General features: G+C 42.8%; 1 protein-coding gene across 4 annotated transcripts in view; it reads left to right on the forward strand.

Annotated features, from left to right (window-relative positions):
* The window catches only part of Ttc28 (tetratricopeptide repeat domain 28), a 432,623-nt gene that overhangs the window by 109,382 nt on the left and 300,106 nt on the right, over positions 1-23,135 (forward strand). The window contains exon 1 of one of the 4 annotated variants that reach the window (XM_052754918.1): positions 407-520. The exons of the other annotated variants lie outside the window; for them this stretch is intronic. Coding sequence (XP_052610878.1) covers positions 494-520 — 27 coding nt within the window. The 5' untranslated portion in view covers positions 407-493. Of the gene's footprint in view, positions 1-406; positions 521-23,135 lie in introns of those variants that run through there. 4 annotated transcript variants of the gene reach the window in all.

Consider the following 23,135-nt stretch of genomic DNA (forward strand, 5'->3'; position numbering starts at 1 on the left):
TAAATTTTACAAACGAGAAATACACCCAGAATTTGGGAATTGCTCCAGGCTGTGTGTGAGGGTTTCATTGCTTGTCTAATCCTTTTCGAGAAGAGAATTCGCCAAAAGGGGCTTGGATGGCAGGAACCCGGCCGGGTTTCTGTGGCAGCTCGTGTTGTGGGTCTCTGCTCTGAGGGGTCTGCGGCCGATCGGAGAGCTGCTGTCGCTGGCTGCGGGGCTCTTTCGTAAGCGCGGGTTGGGGAACATGCCCCGCTCCGGCCCGGGTGAGCCGCTGGCTGCTGGGACTTCTTAGCCCCGTGGGAGAGTGTCGTGGCCGCGGCATTGAACCGAAGACGAAGACTGTCGGTCCTCTCCCGGGCTCTTCCCTCTCGCTGCGAACAGGGAAAGAACTAGGGGGTGCAAGGAGGCAGCATGACTTGCAGTCGCCGCCGCCCTGCGTCTGCCCCCAGCCCCCAGCCCACATCTTGATGCGCCCCGGGTCGGCTGTACAAATATGATGAAATGGCAGCCCCGGAAGAAGGTGAGTGCGGCGGCCGCGGGGCTTCGGGGAGGGGAGGGCCCGCGGGACCCCCGAGGCCATCCGGGGCTGTGCGCCCACAGCCCGCCAAGTTCTTGCCTCTGGGCGCGCGCGGCCGGGCGGGGTGACAGCTGAGCCTCAGCCCCGCGTGCTGGGCCGGGGCTGCGCCGCCCGCCCCGTTAGGCCCGCAGGTGGGCGTCGGAGCGCCCCCTGCCCCGCGGGGATCGGCGTCCGGGCTGCTGGCAGCCGCTTCCCCTGGGCCCCGCTGGGGGGCGGGCAGCCCCGGAGCGAGCGCTGAGCGGCTCCGGGCGACGGCCGGGCCTCGGGCGCAGGGGCTGCAGCGGGGCCGCTGCTGCGTTTGCGGCCGCGTGGGCGAGTGCGGGCGAGCCGGCCATTGTGCACCGCGTGTGTGCATCGATCGTGGGCAAGGGGGAGGGGGTACTTTGCTTTTTGCAAGATTATTTCCTAATATGGCTCCTTTGTTGAGAACTGAAGAAAAAACATCCAGTGGTTCTATCAAAATAAATTGCCATTGGTCCCCGAAATAACGTTTCTAAATGTGGGACCCGTCCTTTCCTTGGGACACTGAGGGAGAAAGACAGCTTTCTTCAAGTTGTTGGCAGCCGTATGTTTGGCCAGCGTTCCCCTTTGCAAACTTGCCTGACTGCCACTGTTAGGTTAACCCAGCGGTTTACAGCATAGCGGGACTTTCCCTCAATACCTCATTTGGCCATGGTTTTTATTGACATTCTTCTGAAGGAAAACACAGCGAACTGAATGTGCTGTGCCCCTCCCCAGCCGTGACCTGTCTCTGCTAGCAGCAGTCTGGTGTTTCACTCAACTAGCTAAACTGATTCTTTCTTTGTGCCATGATGTGTGATGTTGAGTTTGACATCAGAGCTGAAATAGAAATCATGTGTGAAACGCTGAGAAGACACTGTGCGCTGGTTTGACTGCTGGGGAACCCAGCAAACCCTGCTTCATTATAGCCTGGTGAACGGAAAGGTTTTCTTCAGTGTCTAATTGATTCGATTTTGTCCTGTGGCAGTTGTTTCTGCCTAGCCCACATCCAGAACCACTCATGTATTTGTTCTGTTCTCATCGCAGGGCTTCGTTCAGCGATATTGGTTTAGGAGATTTGTGTGTTTACCCCCCCCCCCCCATTAAAACAGAGGAAAACCCCATATAACCAAACATCTTTCGCAGATGCTGCCTAGTCCTAGAGTCTTCTATATTTGTATAATTTTTATGAGTAGTTTAAAGATAATCTGCAAACTGTACAGTCACAAATGCCTGGTTTTTCTATTTTAACCAACGTGTAGTAACTCATATGGTTATGTCAGTGAAAGCCCCTCAGGGTACTGGTATTGCTTGAACCACGGAAGTATTATTCTTGGCAGCCAGGTGGATTTCTGGACTCTGGAAGATTCTATTTCAAGCGTTAGGATTCACTGCAGTATTTACTCACTCCGTGATGCTTAAATGACTATACCAGAAGATTGTGTTTATTTTCTGTATTCATAATCACAAGTCATCACGTTATAAAGACCCAGATATCAATCTGCAGAGTTCATAGGAACTGAGCTGTCTGCTTCTGTGTCATCATTTGTTGGTAGCTTGAGAGCAATTCTTCTACATTGGAAGTGAAAGCTACCTTGGGAAAGATGCTATTCAACTCCAGTGGGCATCACCAAGCAGACTCGGTTTATTTTCTTAGTCATGCCAGAATACTCACATGATCACACCATTGTCATGATTTCTGGCTGGGTCTGGTAACACATTTGTGGTTGTGCAGTCATATGCCAAACTGATCCATGGACTCTTCACACCCCATTGGTGGGATCTGAACAGAGATAGGGAGAGCACCCACAGATTGTACCACAAGCAGCTGCCCGTCTGGGCTTTAGGGCTTCGGCTGATTGGTAGCTTGGGTCTTGGGGTCTTGCCAGTCACTACTAGTTTGGGCTTTTTTTAATCCTGGGTTTTTGGGTTCTCTGTAAGAGAGTAACTATAAATTCCAGATTTCTTTGTTTCTAACTGAACATGGAGCTGGGGTACATGATTTAAGGGGAGTTCTTTGCTCCTCTTTACGTTGTTAATTTGGTAGATTAAATACTCAAGACAAGGTTTATGAATTGCCAATCTGTAGTATTCTATTCGGGTATGATATCTTTCACAAAGGAACCTTCCAGCATGGTTTATCAGGTCCACACCACACCTCACCATGCCACACCCTAGTGTGAGTCTCAGAGGGCCTTTCAAACATAGTGGGCCTCTCACCAAGAGTTAAACACCTAAAAAAAAGAGAGTTAAACACTTTCCTAAAATAAATATTCATACGTGTATACTTAACTTTAGACTCATCACATTTTATATATTAAATATAGACACATTTTTCTTTATTAATCATACTTCAATTGAATGTGTTAAGTAAAAATGAAAGATTCTGAATAACTGTCCTGTTTTGTGGTTGTGATAACATTTTCTGTCGTTCAGGTAGCAGCTAACATTTCTTAGGCACCTGCTGTATGCCAGGTGCCTGTGGTTGTCTGTGCATTTGTTCAGTTCTTATCTAGTAAGGAAAGGGCGTGCTGATTGTATTTTGCAGATAAGGAAGCTGGTTAGAGGAGTGTTTTGACTTCCTAGGGCTACAGCAGGGCAGGGTGAGAACAGGGTTGAGACAGCCTTGTCTCCTTCAATACCATTGTACTTAGGAATTTTGATGATTAGGCCTTTTTATCTGAGATAGATAAAACCAAGCAGGATGTTACTATCCACAGAGCTTTGCTTCTCTACTACCAAAATGCTTCCCCCACCCCTCATCCCCTTTCCCCTTGAAGGAACACAGTAGTGACTTCAGCTACCTGGGAATTCTAAGAGCATTTATAGTCTATGGTTTTTGAGGTTAATTTCATCTTATTGGCTGGAGTCTTTTTTTCTTTCTCCCTGTATTTCTGTCTTTTTAGGTGTTTATCTGGCCTCTGTGGAGCTCTAGTTCCTTATGTTCAGGGACCATATCTCTTTTGGTTTCAAGGATAATATAGTTGCTCAATAAACATTTATTTTGTATAAAAGTAAATAACTACTACTTGCTACTATCACTTGTGTTTTTAGACCTGCTACTAAAGCTGATTCATAGGTTTGTCTCTAGTGGGTTATTGAAGAACACCAGCATATTTTGTCATTGGCTTCTAATCTTTACAGACAACATCAGAAAGGGGGCAGCCACTCTCCACAAAATCTCCCTAGAAGTCATGATTAAGACAGACAAGTTTAATGTAGTACCAGGCTCGGTAGCAGAACTCACCCCAGTATCATGACTGTTTTTTTTTTGTAACCTAATTGGCCTTGTAGAATACATTGTTTCCTGTTTTACATAAGAGGCTATCATGAGGCACATTGTTTTTATCTTGTATTTGCAGAAGTGATAGTAATTAAAACTTCAGTCTCGTAGGAGCATGTTTGTTTACCACTATGAAGAGATTTCTGCTTTCTAAATCCAAGGATTAGTATTAGATAGCACTGTGTCAATAAGACTCCAGTCTGAAAGTCAGAAAGCCTCTCTGATTAGATTTTTTCATTGCTTATCTAATGTTATTTTACTGTTCACGCATAATAAAAGATTATTAATAGGAATGTGTCACATAAGCTACATTAATTATGTAATTTGAGAATCTTATGATGTATTTATCTTGTTATACTTGTCATGTTAATAAAATATGAATCTGGCTTTACTTATCTGTTTTATTTAAGCATGTGGAGTAATGAGTTTCCTTGTGACATCTCCATCCTTTGTGTCCTGCTTTTCTCTTACTTGCTTCCTCCTCTGCCTTCCCCCAGCACCTCGGTCCTTAAATGACTTCTCTGTTGGAGCTCCATTGAGAAGCTTGTTTGAAGCTCATATGTAAGATTGCATCCTGTAGATCTATGTCTTGCAATGACATCACTTTTATGAAAGAATATATCTCAGATCCCTACTCTATCTCTGTGATGAAGTATTTTGTTTCTGGATTATAACATTAATTTCAGATTTTAATAATCTGTACTTTGGTGTTTTAGTATTTATTACCTAGTCATTTCTGAATTCTTTGCAGTTGGCATTCCTGTGTCACTCATCTTGGGACTCAGCTTGTTTAGTGGCGTAGGATCATGTTAGCAGTCTTCTGCAGTCCACTCTTTATAGCATTTCTAGGTCCATGCAGCCTGGGACACAGGCTCTGAGCCGGCAGCTCCCTTGACTCATGTCCTTGGGAGTCATTTGTTCTTTCATGTCTGACTCCTCACAGAGTTTATCACCTTCTGGATCTATTGTAAATGGCATCCTAATGATTTTCCTTTTTCTGGCCTCTTTTCCCTCTAGTTTCTCCTTCTTATTCCTTTCAAGTAATTGCTGAAAGACATAAATATGCTTATATTACTGACCTTGTTAAAGCCCTGCCCTCTCTCCATGCTCTGGGAGAGGCACACAGTGGGATAAGCACGTGGTGAGCCGGACAGAAGACATGACCTGAGGTGGTTTGTCACTTGCTCTCCTCCTCCCTGAGGCCAGAGGGTTCTTAGTGGTGCCCACCCATTGTTCATCATCAGTGTTAGTGCTACAGTGTAGCTTCTACCTTAAAACTGCATTTCTGCAATTAGTTTTATTACAAAGAAGAACCTGGAAACAGACAGCTGTAGTGTGAATTCTCTACTGATGAGGAAACTCTGAAACTGGACAGTGGTGAGGATCCAGCTCTGCTCCAGCACAGCTCTGTGGCCAGTGACTTCACTCTTAGGAGGTCTTGGCTATGTTAAGGGGAATGGCACCTGGCTCTTAGAAGAATGCTTGGCATGTTGAAGTCCTCACTGCATTTTCACTGCAGCACAACTGTACCTGGCAGTCTAGCTAGATGTGGTTCACTACTTCTTTCCTATGCCTAGAATGCTCCCTTCTCCTCCTGCCCCTCTTTCTTCTCCTGCTCCTCCCCCTCCTCCTCTTTTTTTTTTTTTTTTTTTTGAGACAAGATCTCATTTGTTGGCTGGACCTTACAGACTAGACTCTCCCTTCCTTGGCCTGCTCAGTGTCCTCATATTCTTCATCCATCTTGATCTTGTCATTGTTTTGTCATGGAGCTTGCCTTTGCTTTGACAATTCTATTGCTGGGCATCACTGGCCATTCCCTCCTTTGACTATAATTGTGCTAGCCACAGTCCTGGCTCAGCACTACCACTGCCCGGGTGTCCATCTCCACAATTTTGAGGGAGGCGGTAGGCACCAAGGAAGAGCTGAATGAGTGACTGCCTGAATGAATGCATGCACTAATGGGATGACTTGGTAAGATTCTTTGACTTGCTAGTTACAGGGAGTACCTAGTTTACAAGATTATGGCTGCGCATTTCTTAACCTTTTGAGAATGACATATTGCACAGAAGTGAGGGTTCCTCATTAAAAGGATAGTCTGAATTGTGCACCTATTAAAAATATAGTCACACTCATGGGATGGTAGCTTCATAATGCTGTGCATCTAGTAAGTATCACCGAGACACACACTTGCTGATGAGTAGTCTCATCTCATGTGAACTTCACCTCAATTGAAAAAGGAAAAAACATTGAAGTGACTAGTGACACATTTCACACTGATCACAGGACATCAGTGCATCAGTGCCATGATTGTGAGCTACCATATTAAATCTTTATTTTCTTCAGTCCTCAGTATTTTATTTATTCGTGTGATGTATGTGTATATATGTGTTTGTGTATGTTCAGGTGTGCATGAGTGTGTAGAGGCCAGAGCTCAATATCAAGTATCTTTCTCAATCACTGTTTGCCTTATACTTTAATACATTATTAGCATATGTTAATTATTCATAGCAATAGGCTTCACTGTGACACCTTCATGCCAGGTATATATATTTCAACTGTATATCCCTCTTTGCCCTTTATCCTTACCTGCCCCTTCCCTTCCTGATAATCCCTTTGCTTTCCTGTCTGCCATTTTCTTTTTGTGTGTGACTCAGTGAGGTTCACTGGATTGTTTAAATTAACATGTAGGTGAGAGTAATGTCTCCACCCCTCACTCTTAATTGCATATAAATCCTCAGGGAGAGATGAGGCCTGTGAGCTCTACCCCTCCACAACCAGGTGTTGGCAGACTTAGCCTTTGTACCTTAGTTTGTGAGGTAGGGTCTCTGACTGGATCATTAGGGTAGGTGGTAGACCTGCAGGCTCCTGGGAGTCTCCCATCACTGGGGTCACTGATGTTCCTGGAATCACTTAGTTTTGAGGTCAGTGCCGGTGATCTGAACTCTGATCCTCATTCTTAGTGCCGTAAGCACTAACCCATGAGTTACATCCCCAGCCCCGGCCCTAAACTTCTTTAATTCTGTGTATTTGGTAGGGAGTGGTCATCTATACAAGAGTCAGGAACGCTGGAGCACTGTAGTTGTATAGATAGATAAGAAGTGAAGGACGGAAGAGGTGAGAAAATCTGTGTTGGCACCTTTGCTGTCCAGGGTGATCAGCAAACCCACCAGTGTGAGTGGTACAGAGTTTAATTGGCCCAGCGTGAAGAAGGAACCCCAGCAGCTGCCTCCCTTTTGCTAGTCAGTCACTGAGGTGACGCACTGTGGAGGATCCAGGAGGAGAGGGAAAGTCTGTGGGCTCCAGCTTCCCCAGCACCTGCGTGTGCTGTCAGCAACAGCACCTGCCTCAGCAGCAAGACTGCGTTCGCTGACGTGCTAAAACCGTGGAGTTTATAGAAAACTCAGAATCATTTCATCTAACCATGTTTTCAGGATTCACAGGGCACGTTGGTCCTGTGCTTTCTTCACCCCGTTTAAAGTTTTGGCAGCTAAGAATTTTCACATTCTTACGTGGCCAAGCTCTTTAGCTTTCTTCCCTTTTTGGCATATTTGTCCTTTAGATTATTCTGTTAGTGTTCTTTGTTATTTTTTTTAAGCACTTTGTCCTTTTTGCACATAGTTTAAGAAAAAAATATAAAATTGTATCCTTTAACACATACCTTTTGTGTAATAAATAGCATGTATAGAAAAAGTTCACAAACTAATCTTGTCGTTTTTGGTTTTTTGAGACAGGGTTTCTCTGTGTAGCTTTGAAGCCTGTCCTGGATCTCGCTCTGTAGACCAGGCTGGCCTCGAACTAACAGAGATCCTCCTGGCTCTGCCTCCTGAGTGCTGGGATTAAAGGTGTGCACCCCCCAACCCCCCAGCCTATTTTGTCTTTTTCTTGTCTGGTTTTCGCTTAACACGATGACCTCTAGTTCTGTCCATTCTTCTGCAAACAAAACAGCTACTTCTTTATAGCGAGTACAAGCATCTGCTGGTGGACATCTTGGTGGTTCCATGTTAGATTATTGGAAATAGCGCACAATAAACAGAGCTGTGGCAGCAACTGTGTGCTGTGTGCTGACTCAGTGTTTTGGGAGTATACCCAGGAGTGCTATTTATGATCACATAGGAGTTATTTTTAAAAATTCTTTCTTCCTTCCTTCTCGCTCTCTTTTTTTTCTGTGTGTGTGTGTGTGTGTGTGTGTGTGTGTGTGTGTGTGTGTGTGTGTATGAAAGAGGGAGAGGGCGAGGGCGAGCGCGAGCGCGACCATGTACCTGTGGAGGTCAGAGAACAACTTGTGGAAGTTGGTTCTTCTTTCATCATGTGGGTCCTGGGAACTGAACTCAAGTGTCAGGCTTAGTGGCCAGTGCTTTTACCCACATAGCCTTGTTGACGTTTTTTTGTTTTGTTTGTTTGTTTGTTTTTTTCTTTTTTTGGTTTTTCGAGACAGGGTTTCTCTGTGTAGCTTTACGCCTTTCCTGGAACTCGCTTTGGAGACCAGGCTGGCCTCGAACTCACAGAGATCCGCCTGGCTCTGCCTCCCGAGTGCTGGGATTAAAGGCGTGTGTATGTCTGTGTACTGCTTGCCAGGTGTCTGCTTCGGAAGCCAGAACATGGTGTTGGACCTCCTAGAACTAGAGTTACATACAGTTGTGAGCCACCATGTGGGTGCTGGGAATTGAACCCTTGTCCTCTGGAAGAGCAACCAGTGCTCTTAGCCAGTGAATCATCTCCCCATCCCTACTCTTAGTTATTTTGAGGAGTTTCTGTGCTAATTTCCATAGGACACATACCAGTTTACATCGCGCCATCAGTGTATAAGGATTCCTGTACCCACACCCTCACCAGCATTTTTAGTCACTTGTTTTCTTAATGATAGCCATTCTTCTTGGGGTGAGATGAAATCTCAATGTAGTTTTCATTTGCTTTTCCACAGTGATTAAGGATACTGTGAATATTTCGAAATACTTCTTGGCTAGTTCTTTTGGGAACTGCTGTTCAATTAAAGTTTGTTCTTTTGGTGTTTACATTTTTTTTTTTTTAGTTATTTGTAAGTTCTGGATGCCCAGTCTGTGACTGGCAGAGATCTCCTTCTCCAGTGTGTGCCCTTGTTGTGGTATGGAATCTCATTGTCAGTTCCTGGAGTTCCTGCCAAGCTACAGGAATCCTTCTCAGAAAGCCCTTGCCGATTCCATATCTTGGAGTTTCCCCTAGAAGTTTCAGGCTTTTTTTCACTAAGGTCTCTGTTGCACTTTGAATTGAGTTTCATATGGGATGGGAGATATGGATCTAGTTTGATTCCTCGAATGTGGAAATCCAGCTCTCCTAGCACCATTTGTTGGAAAGGCTGTCTTTTCTCCAGTGTAGGTCTTTTATATCTTGATAAATATTAGATGGCTGTAACGTGTGGGTTCATTTCCATCTGTCCTGATGGTCTGTGTGGCTGTCTTGTGCCAGTGTCGTGCCGTCTTGTTATTATGCTCTGTAGTGTAATCGGAGGTCAGGCTTGTGTTTTCTGCAGCACTGCTCTTTCTGCTTAGCATTGCTTCGGTTATTCTGGGGCTTTGTGCTTTCATATGAATTTTGGGATTGAAAAATATTTTAAATTTAAAAATAGACTGAATGATAGCATTAGTCATTGAAAAAATGAGAACTTTGTCCATTATACTTACCTGAATTATGAGCTCATTGTTGCAACAAGTCCTTTGTTAGCATGCTTTATTTTCTCCATGTTTCCATACCTGGAATGCATACCGCACATCCACATTTTCATGATTACCTTGGGTTTGGTACCTGAAAAGCTGCACTTACACCCATCTCCATTGTGTATTGTGGGAGCTGCATTTGTGGAGTAGAGAGTATCTTGCATAAACAAGATGGGTACAGAGCTGGGGCTGCAGCTCAGCCAGGAGAGTGCTTGCACAGTGTGCACGGAACCCTGGGTTTGGATTCTAGCACACCATCACAGGTATGGTGACACATACCTGTGATTCTAGCACTTTGAGGGTAGAGGAGGGTGGACCAGGACTTTAAGGTAACCCTGCTCTCTGTAGTGGCTTGAGAGCAGCTTGAGCTACATGAGACTCCCTGCCCCCCACCCCCAAAAAGTATGCTTTTGGTTGAAGAAAAAGAAATGAAGAAGAGTAGAAAGAAGTGTACTAGAAATGTTAGAGTCATGATCTTCGTCGACAGCCTTATACCTTTATGCTTTCTTTTCTCTCTCTCTCTCTCTCTCTCTCTCTCTCTCTCTCTATCTATTTTTTGAGACAGGGTCTCACTATGTATCTCTGGCTGTCCTGGAACTCACTATGTAGACCAGCTCATCTCGAACTCACAGAGATCCACTTGTCTCTGCCTCTCAAGTGCTGCATCAAAGGCGTGTGCCACCACACCTGGCTATTATTTCATTATCATATTTTTTCCAAAAGATGTTAGACTGAAGAAATAAAAGATAAACTGAAAATTGCTTTCAAAATTATTGTTAACGACTCCGGCAGCCTTACTAGTTTGAACTGTTTCAGGTTGCTTATGTGTGACCATCTTGGCTATGTTCAGAAGTGGTGAAGGTTGTACCTTGAGCATGTATCTGAGCTTGGTAGTGTAAGAGTCACCCAGGTGGTGCTGGTTTTGAAGGTGTGAAGGGGTCATGGAGAGTAGCTGAGGCTTGGTACTGTGAGAGGTCAAGAGAGGCCATTAGTGAAGGTGTGGCCTCAGTGGCAGTTGAAGGCCCAGAATTGAAGGGGTCATGCAGAGAAGTTGAAGCTTTGCATCATGAAGAGGGGAGGCTGTTGGTGAAAGTGCAGCCCAGCTGCAGCAGAGGCCCCAGCATTTGTGAGGTGCCGATCTGTGGGACGACCTCCAAGAGCAGCAGAGGTGGAGTGGAGCCAGCCGGGGCCTAGTAGATAAGCTGTGTGCTTTGGAGAGGGCAGAGTTGGAGACGTGACCCAAGCCCTTTGGAGGAGCCCAGAAGATCATGAGTGAATCCTAGATATTGGACATTAAGTTTTTTACAGTGTTGGAGTTTGGTTTTGCTTTGTTCAGATTGTGATTGTGCCCTGGTTCTTCCCTTTTAAAGTATTAACCTAATTTTGATTTTTGCAGGAGACCACAGCTGAAAGAGTTTGAACTTTTACAAAAGATTTTGGGTATTTCTCTCTTCCTCCCTCCCTCCTTTCCAACCTTCCTCTCTCCTTTTCTTCCTCCCTCCCTCCCTCCCTCTCTCCCTTTCATTCATGTACGTATGTATGCATTTTAGTTTTTTGAGACAGGGTTTCTCTGTGTAGCCCTGGCTGTCCTGGAACTCACTTTGTAGACCAAACTGGCCTGGAACTCACAGAGATCTGTCTGCCTCTGCCTCCCGAGTGCTGGGATTAAAGGCGTGCACCACCACCCACCAGTTTGTGATTTGGATTTTTAAAGAGACTTATTTATTTATTTATTTTTGGTTTTTCGAGACATGTTTTCTCTGTGTAGTTTTGGAGCCTGTCCTGGAACTCACTTGGTAGCCCAGGCTGGCCTCTAACTCACAGAGATTTGTCTGACTCTGCCTCCTGAGTGCTGGGATTAAAGGCATGTGTCAGCACTGCCCGGCTAAGACTGAACTTTTAATGTGTTTGAATTTGTAAAGACTGTGAGACTTTTAAAGTCACTTATGTCTTTTATTGTGATATTAATATTAACATGGCATCTCCGGGCTAAATGAGAAAGGAAAGGTTCTAACTGAAAAGTGATGTGTCTGTGTGTCAAGCTAACAAGGGGTCAGTTGTTCTGGCTTGTTTTATGTCAACTTGACACAAACTAGAGTCATTAGAGAGGAGGGAGCCTCAATTGAGAAAATGACCCCACAAGGTCCAACTGTAGGACATTTTCTTAGTTAGTTAGTGGTGGGGGAGGTCCCTGCCCATAAGAAAGCAGGCTGAGCCAGGCGGTGGTGGCGCACGCCTTTAATCCCAGCACTTGGGAGGCAGAGCCAGGTGGATCTCTGTGAGTTCGAGGCCAGCCTGGACTACCAAGTGAGTTCCAGGAAAGGCGCAAAGCTACACAGAGAAACCCTGTCTCGAAAAACCAAAAAAAAAAAAAGAAAGCAGGCTGAGCAAGCTAGTGAGCAGCAGCCCTCCATGGCCTCTGCATTGGCACCTGCCCCCGGGTTCCTGCCCTCACTGCTCTTGACTGTTACATGGAACTGTGAGTGAAATAAACCTTTTCCACGTTGAGTTATTTTGTTACGGTGTTTCATCAGAGACTAAGAGAGTCACCCAGCAACTTGCTAAGAGATGGGTTCCATATAATCACGTGATGGAGCTGGAAGAGAGGATGGTGAAGCATCAGTATCAGTCTCTGCAGCCTGGCCACAGGTAGAGATGGGTCCACTCTGGTGGGGACCTTGGACAGCTGAGGAAGAGCATTAAGAGTGTCTGCACTGTTGCAGACAGGACAAGAGTTCAGGTTGAAGCAGAGATAGGGAGAAGATGCTGATCACAGACTCCACACACTGAATAACAAGGGAAGACCAACCTAGGTCAGTGTGGACCAAGAATAAGGGGGAGAGTAAATTACTGAGATAGAGCGATGTGTGAACAGTAAGCATTTGGTACAGGTTCAGAGTAGACCTCACAGGTAGGATGATCATTATCCCAATGTTGTCATTGCTCTGACTATTTCTGCTGACAGCTGTGGTCCTCAGGACCTTTAATGAACTATATAGATGCTGTATCTCTTATAATGCTTATGGAAGAAACAATTTAGAGTGACTGGGTTATTACAGGACCAGTGTTTCCCCCAAAGAACTGTAACTGGGCAAATTATGCTTGCTAATTTGGGTAGAACTCTATGACTTTATTTCCAAAGTAAGTCTGTAATATTTATTTACACTGCCTCATACTGGACTAAGAATGGATAGGTGAGAGTGTAGAATTTTTTTAAGATTTATTTTTAATTATGTGTGTGTTGGGGAGTGGTGTGTGCAAATGAGTGCCGGTGTCTATGGAGGTCAGAGCCTTCAGATCTCTGGTGCTGGAGTTACATATGTATGACTGTGACCTGCCCCATGGGTGCTGGGTACCCAATCAGATCTGCTGCAAGAGCAACACATCCTTTTAATTGTTGAGCCATCTATCCAGCTCTAGAAATGTAAAGTTCTTAAAGTTAAAATTGAAAATATTACACATCTATAGAATATACTGCTGGCATGTTTATTAGAACAGGGTGAAAATATAGAGCAACAAGGCTGGAGAGCTGGCTCACCAGTTGAGAGCACTGGCTGCTCTTCCAGAGACACAGGTTCGGTTCCCAGCAACCATATGGCAGCTCACAATGGTCTCTTAAGTCAGTTCTAGGAGATCCGATGCCCTCTTCTGACCTTAGTGGGCCCTGCATGCACATACTACACAGACATGCATGCAAGCAAAATACTCATACATATAAAATAATAAAATAAAAATTATTAAAAAACAAAGCATTATTAAAAAAAACATAAGATGAAGAAATATAGAGAAGCAAGCATAAACGTTCTAACCATAGCATACTAGTCAGGGCTGGGGATGTAGAAAGAGATTTGAAGATCAGCTTTTAAATTCCATGTTATCGACTATTGTGGTGGTATTGTGTTCCCCAAAATATTGTGCACCCTAATAAACTTACCTGGGGTCAGAGACAGAACAGCCACTAGATACAAAGGCTAGAAAATGGTGGCACTCACACCTTTAATCCTAGCATTCCAGAGGTAAAAATTCCTCTGAATCTCTGTGAGTTCAAGGCCACATTGGAAACAGCCAGGCATGGTGACACACGCCTTTAATCCCAAGAAGTGAGCCTTTAATCCCAGGGAGTGATGGCAGATAGCAGAAAGGTATATAAGGCATGAAGACCAGAAACTAGAAGCATTTGGCTGGTTAAGCTTTCAGGCTTCTAGCAGCAGTTCAGATGAGAGCCATTCGGATATGAGGACTCAGAGGCATCCAGTCTGAGGAAACAAGACCAGCAGAGAAGTTGGCCAGGTGAGGTTAGCTGTGGCTTGTTCTGTCTCTCTGACCTTCCAGCGTTCACCCTAATAACTGGCCTCAGGTTTGATCTTATTAATAAGAACTTTTAAGATTCTTGCTACAGACTATAAACATGCAAGCACAGTTAACATTTGTGTTGACCTTGGCTAGGGTTGGATCTCAGAAGTACAGCTCTTGTATACGTGTGTGAGGTCCTTGGTGCAATCAAGGACTGAAAGAGAAAAATTGTACCAACTAAGTACCAGGAAAGATTAATAGTCACAGAGCTTATTATGTTACCATAGATGGGTTTTAAATACTAATATAACACGTGCAGCTTTTATAAATAAAATCAGGTATTTATGTATATTTGTAGCCTTTTAGAGATAGCTTCAATGATGTGTTTTTCAATGGGAGCAATTTTGAAAATCAAATTTATTTTGAATGATCACAGTATTAAATATTTAGCGTAGTCACAGATGTGGAAATATTTAGTATAGTCACAAGATGTGGAAATATAGGTAAAATACATTTCTCGGCTTATAATGTAGAAGAGAGAATGAGACAAGTGTACAAATCCTTCAAATGCCAGGCGGCATATGCCAGCATCACCCAGGTAGATGAAAGGAAAAGTCACAGCTGGGGTTGAGAGTCGAGAGGATGGACTTGGAGCTGGAGTAGAAACGTGTGGACCAAGTGTCTTTATGATGGAGTAGCATTTCAGCCATGCTGGAGGGTCTGTTGGTTTTTATTAGGCAGAGATGAGCCTGTTCCAGGCAGTGAGTGATGTAGGGAGAGGCGAACTCTGGGCATGGCTTTCACTATGGTAAGGAATCCCAATTTGGCTAGAGAGGAGACTTCACTTGCCAGCTGAAATCTAGATGGTAATTGGCCCCAAAGATGGTGAAATTAGGCTTCACATGTTTATTCTCCTCTTAATACCCTGTCGGTAACTAGTTTCTCTCACATTTTCATATTAAAGGAAAATAAAAAACTGAGTAGGCTGCAAATGATGGGATTTTACTTGGCTCTGCGAGGGTTTTTATAAAAAGGACAGCAGCTGTTTACATGGTTTCCATGATTATCCCATGCACATCAGAATGATTTCCCCATTGTTTTATGCACAAGCCCACATTGGATTCAGCTGTCTTTGGTGGTTTACCATTCTCACTTTGTCTGTGCTTACCTGATGATGGGGATGTCATAAATTTGGAATTCTAAGCTCTTCCAGCTTCAGAATGTCGCCTCTTTACTACACGTTATGTGGCACTGATAATCAGTCTGAGTGCTGTGGCACAATTCACCAAACAGCAATCGCTCCTGGATTTCCAAATAAAGCATTTGAAGGAGATGATATTTGCAGAATGTGCTATAGTAGTGAATTTAGAGAGTACAAGATAATTACTTGTAATTATGGCAATTTCTGTAAGGGAAATCATCTTAATTTGTTCCCACTAAGAAACAGAATTGCTTTTCTCACAGCATTGAGTCTTTTTAGGAGATTAATACCGTGTGCCTTCATTACTTTGAATGGACATTACAGCTTTTCACTACATCTGAAATTACCCTTTTAATTCACACTTCTGTTTGAATTTCTGTTAAATGCAGTCTTCACTTATTTAAAAAAATCATATTCCAGAGCTTTTGGACAGAACTTACACATCTCTCCCAAGAGAATAATACATCTCAACTAGGCAAGGAGACCACAGGGAGTGACAGTGTGAAGGAGGCGAGAGAGTCTCTGCCAACTGTTCCTGAAATTTTCTAAATTAGATGGCCATTAGACTTCTGGGTAATTGCTCTGGGTTAAAGGAATGCTGTGTGTCTGGGCATTTTTATGGAGGCAGACTCTGCTCCTTTTATTTTTAAGTATTTAATTATTCCATTTGGGAAAGGTAACCTGTATATAGGAATTGAAGTGGGAAGAATGAATTTTTAATAGAATATAATTAACTGGAAAATACTGAAAAAGAAACGAGAGATGTATGTCTCAATAGTTGACAGTGATGCTAACTATGAGACCTAAGTTACTGTTAGGCTACAGTTGTTTACAGAAATAAGAAACTTGGGCATCTGAGATGGGAATCTTTAAAACAAAGTCTTGAAGGCCGAGGAGGTGGCTCAGCAGGTGAAACGTCGGTTGCAAACCTGATTTTGGAATCCCAGCACTCAGGTGAAAGCTGGGCATAGTAATGTGTAGTCATCAGTAACCCTAGCACTGGAGGAGAGAAGGAGGTGGAGGCAGGAGGATAATGGAGCCAGACTAGCCAAAATAGTGAGCTCCAAAGACAGGCTGTCTGTCTGTCTGTCTCAAAAATAAAGGAATGATGTTGATCTTTAACCTTTATATACACATGTGGTGTTTGTATGCACACACACACACACACACACACACACACACACACACAGAGAGAGAGAGAGAGAGAGAGAGAGAGAGAGAGAGAGAGAGAGAGAGAGAGAGAGAGAAAGTTCTGTGCATTGTGTAGGGATTTCTTTTGGCTGCAGTGAGTTGAAGATAGTGTGTTGTCTTAGTGACTGTTCTATTGCTGTGAAGAGACACCATGACTAAGGCAACTTTAAAAGAAAACATTAAGTGGGGGCTTGCTTACAGTTTCAGAGGGTGAGTCCTTGACTGGCATTGCAGAGAGCGTGCCAGAAAGCAGGCAGGAACGGTGCTGCAGCAGCATCTGGGAGCTCGTATCTGATCCACAAGCACGAGTTGGAGAGAGGTAGAGACTGGGCCGTGGTGCGGGCTTTGGAAACCTCAAAGCCCACCCCAGTGAAACAGTTCCTCCAACAAGGCCCCAGTTCCTAATCCTTCCCATAATAGTCCACAAAATGGGAACCAAACATTCAAATATATGAGCTAGGGGGCCCAATCTTATTTAGGTGTGCTAGAATTTTTCTCCTCCTCAGTCCCAGATGCAATGTTTCTCATGGTAGAGGTACTCCTGTGTTTGAGATCCAAGATGACATTTTGACTGTCAGCTCTCAGCATCAAACAGAAACCACAGCATTAGGTAGAGTCAGAATAGGATCAGCTGGTAGGCAGAGCTAGGAGGTGACAGACACATCAGATAACTGTGAAGCTGCATCTTTGAAGTTTCTAGAAGGTCTCAATTGTTGCCAAACTTGGATGAATAGATTGAATAATTGCTTCAGTATGCATTTATTGGTGGTCTAGGAATATGCCAAACAGTTTGAGCTTGGGGCTTTTTCAGGTTTTGGAGCATTCACATATACATAATAAAATGTCTTGGGAATGAGACTCAAGCCTAACCACAGAGTTCATTTGGTTCATGTATACCTCATATACATAGTCCGAAGGTAATTTTACATGTTTCCTTGATTGTGATGGTGATTCATCATAGGAGATCAAGTATGGAATTTTCCATCTGTTGTATCATGTTGACACTCTTAAACTAGAGATTTTAGAACATTTTGGTTTTTTATAGTAGGAAAGCCCATTCTGTGATGTTAATTGTCCCTGTTACTTCTGTTTCATTATAGCATACCATCCTCCTTTGGTCAATAGTTTAGTTATATAGTCAAAAGGAACTTTTGCATGTATGAATGATGCTGTCTTAGTAAGGGTTTCTATTGCTGTGAAGAGATACCATGACCACGGCAACTTTTATAAAGGAAAAATATTTAATTGGGGTAGTTTACATTTTCAGAGGTTCAGTCCATTATGATCATGGTGTGACATGGTGTGTAGGCAGACATGGTGCTGGAGCTGAGAATCCTACATCTTGGTAGGCAACAGGAAGTGGTCTGAGACACTGGGTGGTATCTTGGACATATATGAGACCTCAAAGCCCACCTCCACAGTGACATACTTCTTCCAACAAGACCACACCTCTTCCAACAAGGCCATACCTCCTAATAGTGCTGCTCCTTTTGAGGGCTATTTTCTTTTAAACCACCATAGATGTCCACATTGTTTTTCCTTTTTTAATTTAAAAAACTAGTTTCTAAACCATGTTCTGTAAGATTGAAGAATAACTTCAGTTGTTAAAAATGTTTGGAAGATGTATGTAGTTACTCCCTCCTAGTGATTCCTTTTCTCATTGTAGGGTCACAAGAGACCCTAGGCTGGCAAGAGGCCGGATGCTTCCCGATATGACCCTTCTTAGGCAACACAAAAGAGCCAGTTTTAGGAATTAGTTTTTAACATATCTCTGTTTGAGGATTGGACATGAAAACATTGTCCATATAGAGATATTCTTTTCATAGTTGAAATTAGTTAGAAGGAAATGGAAGAAGGAACCAGGATAGGGAAGAAATCAAATGAGAAGACTTTTACAGGCACACCGAAAGGCAACAGGAAAATATATCTTGAAAAGATACAAAATGTGATCATGATGTGGAATGATAGAAATCCATGATCAAGCTCCTGGATTTAATGTTTCCCCAGAGACATGAGATAATTGCTAAGTGACAATGTATTTTTCCTAGCAGTTAATCTTCATAGTTCTTAAAACATACTCCCACTGTTTTTTCCTAAAAAACACTATCTATAGGTTCCACTTTACTTTTAAATGACTGTTTTTTAATTTTAATTAAATTTTTTTTTTTTTTTTTTACCATAGAAGGTTAGATAAGAGAGTGAGTACGTTTGGCAAGTTTTACAGTAGGAAGGTCTTTCCTCTGTGCTTGGGGTTCTGTGGAGTCTCCATGCAGGGTCCTTGGGTGTTTGACTCCATGTGCTTGGGGTTCTCTGGAGTCTCCACACAGGGTCCTGGGGTGTTCGACTTGTACCAGAGCTGCTCTTTGCCTCGAATGAAGAGGTGAGGTTTTGTTTAGGGACTTTTGTTACTATTCTTTTTACTTCCACTAAGAACAAAGGCCACGCAACTGCCACTGTCACCTTGTCATGGAAGTGTGCTGTGACGGTGCATTGGCATTTGGAAACATTGCTCCTGTTTTTCACAGATTGATGCGTGATACAGCTATGAGAGTGTCTATTTTTTCATGACCCTGTTTACTTGAATGAAATTATGAATTACTTTAGTCCGGTGTTTATAGAGTCATTGACAGTCTGTGAAAAATGTTATGTAAAGTTTTGTAATACTTTGATGAAGCTGCTGCTGTAGCTGTCATCTAAAATTTGGGAATTTAGAATGTCCAGAAATCTTTGGGAATATGAGGGATCTACAGTAATTTTTTTAACTCTTAATCTTGAAACTTACATGATGTTTAATATTTGTGTTTATTCATTTAAAAACAACAACAAACTAAACAACATGCTTTCAACAACAAAGTGCTTTTACTATTTTGAGCAAAGAAGTAAGTGGTTAGAAATAAAGAGACAGACTGTGTTATCCACGAGGGACTGCCAGCGGGGTCCAGAACACACCTAAAGTATAAGTGATTTTCAAAATTAAAAATTAGATCTTTGGGTTCATTTTGATTTGGGGACAGGGTCTTACTCTGTAGCTCTGGCTGGCCTCGAACTCACTATATAGACGAGACTACCCTTGAACTCAGTCCTTCCCCGTGCTAGAATTAAGGGCATGGCCACTGCACCCTGCCAGACTTTTAGATTTTATGAATGAAGGGCAGCTTGCTGTTTGAGCTTTTAATGGTTTCATTATGACATTTAAGACATATTATAATGTTGCTGATCATACCTCCCTTCCTCCACTGCCCTTTCACTTCTGCTGAGCCTTCCTCCTTCCACATTCTAGCTGGTTTCTCTCTCTCTCTCTCTCTCTCTCTCTCTCTCTCTCTCTCTCTCTGTGATTTCATCCCAATGAGTTCCTTTAAGGTTGCTTGCAGGCATACAGATGATTTATTTATAGGAGCATAGCCATTTTACCAGTGGCTATACCACTCACAAAAATGTCTGTCCCTCCTACCACTCACCATTAATTACCAGTAGCTTCTCAGGACAGGATGCAACCCTGTGAGTCCTCCCCAGTTTGCAATGGGGTGTTGCTGGGCCCAGTCTCGTGCAGGCGTTGTGCAGACAGTCAGAGTTTCTGAAGGTCTGAGTGAGGCGGCCTTGTCATTGCTCCCGGTTTACGGCTGTCAAATGACAAACAGTGCAGACTACAGAGCTGAAAAGTATGCAGAGTGACAACATGTGAAGGTCAAGATGTTTGTTGGACTAAATCATTTGTACTTAAGGGATGCTGACCATTACCTTTTGTGAAACCATCCATATATCTTCCCATTCATAAATGGAATTCCTTAGTGCTCATCAATGCCGTTTAGCAGTGAGAGTGAAGTCGGAGTCACTTTCTTTTCCTGCTCACAGCTGATTTCCCTCTGCACTCTGCTAAGGTAGCAGAGATGCTTGCACTTGCTCCTTGTTCCCCTCTCTCACTATTCAGACACAACTGAAAATATATTCACATTCAGTCTGATGACAGTGTAGCCTAGACCACACCACATAACCACATTTCATCTCATCCTCTTTAGGTACGTTATAGATCTTGATTTGAAGTAGCAACTGTAGATTTTATTTTATTACATGTCTTAAAGAATCATTTAATTCCACCAACTCTTTCATAAATGGAATTCTTTCTTTAAGTGGAGAGATAGACTTAAATTGGTAATTATTGCTAAAATACATAAGGAATAGTGACATTTGAACCTCATTAGTCATTAAGGAGTTTGGTACTCTTTTTTGTGGGGGGTGGTTAAGGTTTCTTTTGATGATATGCTCATTTGTAATTTTCTCCAAAAAGTCAAATATTACCATGTAAAATAGAATAAGGCATTCTTTTCAGAGATGTCAATCTATTGCTTTTATTTCCCTATTGGGAGACAAATGAATGTTTTTGAGTGGTGTTTTAATTTTCAAAGTTTCTGTTGGGCATACTTCTGGATGTATTGTATAAAGGTAGGTCACAGTATGCGGATTCCATTTTTGTAGTCAACTGGAATAGGACAAAAGGAAGAATGTAGGCTGTGTTGCTGAACACATAGATGTGGCCGCTGCATGTGCAGCTTACACAGGTGCAACTCCCTGTTCCTCTCCTAATTTAGTGATAAAACACTTTATTAGTTCACCCTCAGTTATGAGACATAGGTTCTGCATAAGATATGACAGTGGATATTTGGGTTTGTGATAGAATATATAAAATACGGTAATAAGGATGCCACTATCTAGTTCCTTTTCTAAGAATTGTTTATTATGTCTGTTAACTCAGTGTGTGTGTGTGTGTGTGTGTGTGTGTGTGTGTGTGTGTGTGCGCAAAACTTAGGGGAGTGGGTTCTCTCTTTGCACCACGTGGGTTCCAGGGATGACTCAGATCATCAGGTGTGGCTGTAGGTACCTTTGCTCTTTGAGCTATTATGCTGACCCTTGCTTTACTCTTTCAAGGATGATTATGAGAGGTACTGCTGTGTCCAAGGAATATTACCAAGGGTTCCAGTATTCAGCTTCCACGTGACATTTATGCTTAGTCAATTTTTATCAGTGCTGAAGTTAGAAAAAGAGAATTTTTCAAAGAGACTGACCTGGACTCTGACAATGTCCTCATGCTCTTTCATTTTCCTTTCTTTTTAAAAAATTTTTTTTGAGATAGGATTTTGTTTAGCCTAGATGTGAACTTGACTCTGGTCGTACTGCCTCAACCTCCCAGCATGCACCACCATGCTTGACTAGTTATGCTCTCCTAACTGTGACCCAAATTATTAGTTAATAGCAAATAAAACTAGATTTTTAGTAGGGAGAGTAACAGACGTGATCATTAGCCAAGATGAACATTTCATCATCCAGCCAAAAGCGTTCATCTGTCTCCTTTACAATTAAAACAAAATCTCCCAGTCTTGTCACTCAACAGTCATCTGGTGTGATGACAAGGGCTGTACAAACATTGCTAGCAGCTGCCAGAGAGTCAAAAATCTAACTTTTCATAAATCAAAGTTGCTGCCTAGAAATAAATCAGCTTTTTATGATAAAGGCTGGTAGCTTGTTTGCTTAGCTTCCAATACATTTGTAAATTAACGTCTGCAACGTGGATTTCAGGACACTTTGGATCTACAATCTATCTTTCCATCCATCCACCTGTTTTATGTTCTAGCTTCTGATTATCTATTCATTTTCTATATCTCTATCATTCATCTAGGTATTATCTATCACCTATCTTCCATCCATCTTCTGTCTATCCACCCATCTGTATCTATCATCTATCTGTCATTTATGTAGCTGTCATCCATCCATCTAGCTATTGCTCTCTTTTTTGAGATAATGAGTTTCTTCTTTCTTCTCAATTGTAGTTGCTGTTGGGAAAACAAAACCCAGGCACTGTAGATATTCAACTTAGGAGACAAGGCAGACAGACATTGGATGGTCTTAAGTTTCAGACATTTCTGAGAATGAGATAAACGGCTCCTTTTGTTGTAGTTCATTCATCGAGTGCTCTCATTTAAGCAGAATGCTGACATGCTATGTATGTCAAGTCATTGTTTTGTTTTGTTTTTAATTTAACTTAAAAACTTGGTTTGGGGATGAACATCATATGTTTTAGCAGGAGTTCTAAATCAGTAGCAATTCCTCATATCCCCAGACAGTAAGAAAAGAAAAAAGCTCAACGGAACAAATTTGTGTAGAGCATCTACTCTGAGCGAATAATTAGGTGCTTAAGTAGATAGAGATTACAGATGAGTTTCTATCTATTAAAGAGGTTAGCCACTTACCAAGTGCTAACAGCCTGCTGCAGTGGAAGGCCGAGATATCAGAAGGGTAATTAGCACAATAGAACACAGGGTGGGAACGGCTCCTGCTCAACAGCTCAGAGAGCCTCTTTCAAACAGTAGTGTTTTAATTTGTCATGAAGAATGAGTAGATCTTCAACAAGAGGACAGAGGGTAAAGTATTTTTGAAAATATACATTCTGCTATGCAGCCTCAAATTCACTATACAGCCCAGGCTGCCTTGAACTCTTGTAGTAATCCTCCTGCCTCAGCCTTTCTAGTGCTAGGATTATAGGCATGCACCATTGTAGCATGAATCCTAATTGGTCTTAATAAAAACTCAGAACCAGATATTGGGGTAAATGCTAAAAGATCAGAGAGACAAAGGAAAAAGCCACAGCCACCTCTCACCTCACCAACTCCTCAGTTTAAAAGACTGAGCTCCTGTCTCCTCCTGCCTTATATTCTTTTCTCTGCTCAGTCATATCACTTCCTGTCTCAACCTCCCTACTGCTGGGATTAAAATTGTGTGTGCCTCACAAGTACTGGGAGCAAAAGCTTGAGATCCCAAGTGCTGGGATTAAAGGTGTGTGCCACCACTGCCTGGCTCTGTTTCTCTTTTAGACTGGATCAGTCTTGTGTAGCCCAGGGTGGCCTTGAA

Source organism: Peromyscus californicus, unplaced genomic scaffold (assembly GCF_007827085.1).
Source record: "Peromyscus californicus insignis strain IS unplaced genomic scaffold, ASM782708v3 Scaffold_2__1_contigs__length_46816999, whole genome shotgun sequence".
In the NCBI taxonomy this organism is placed as follows: Eukaryota; Metazoa; Chordata; class Mammalia; order Rodentia; family Cricetidae; genus Peromyscus; species Peromyscus californicus.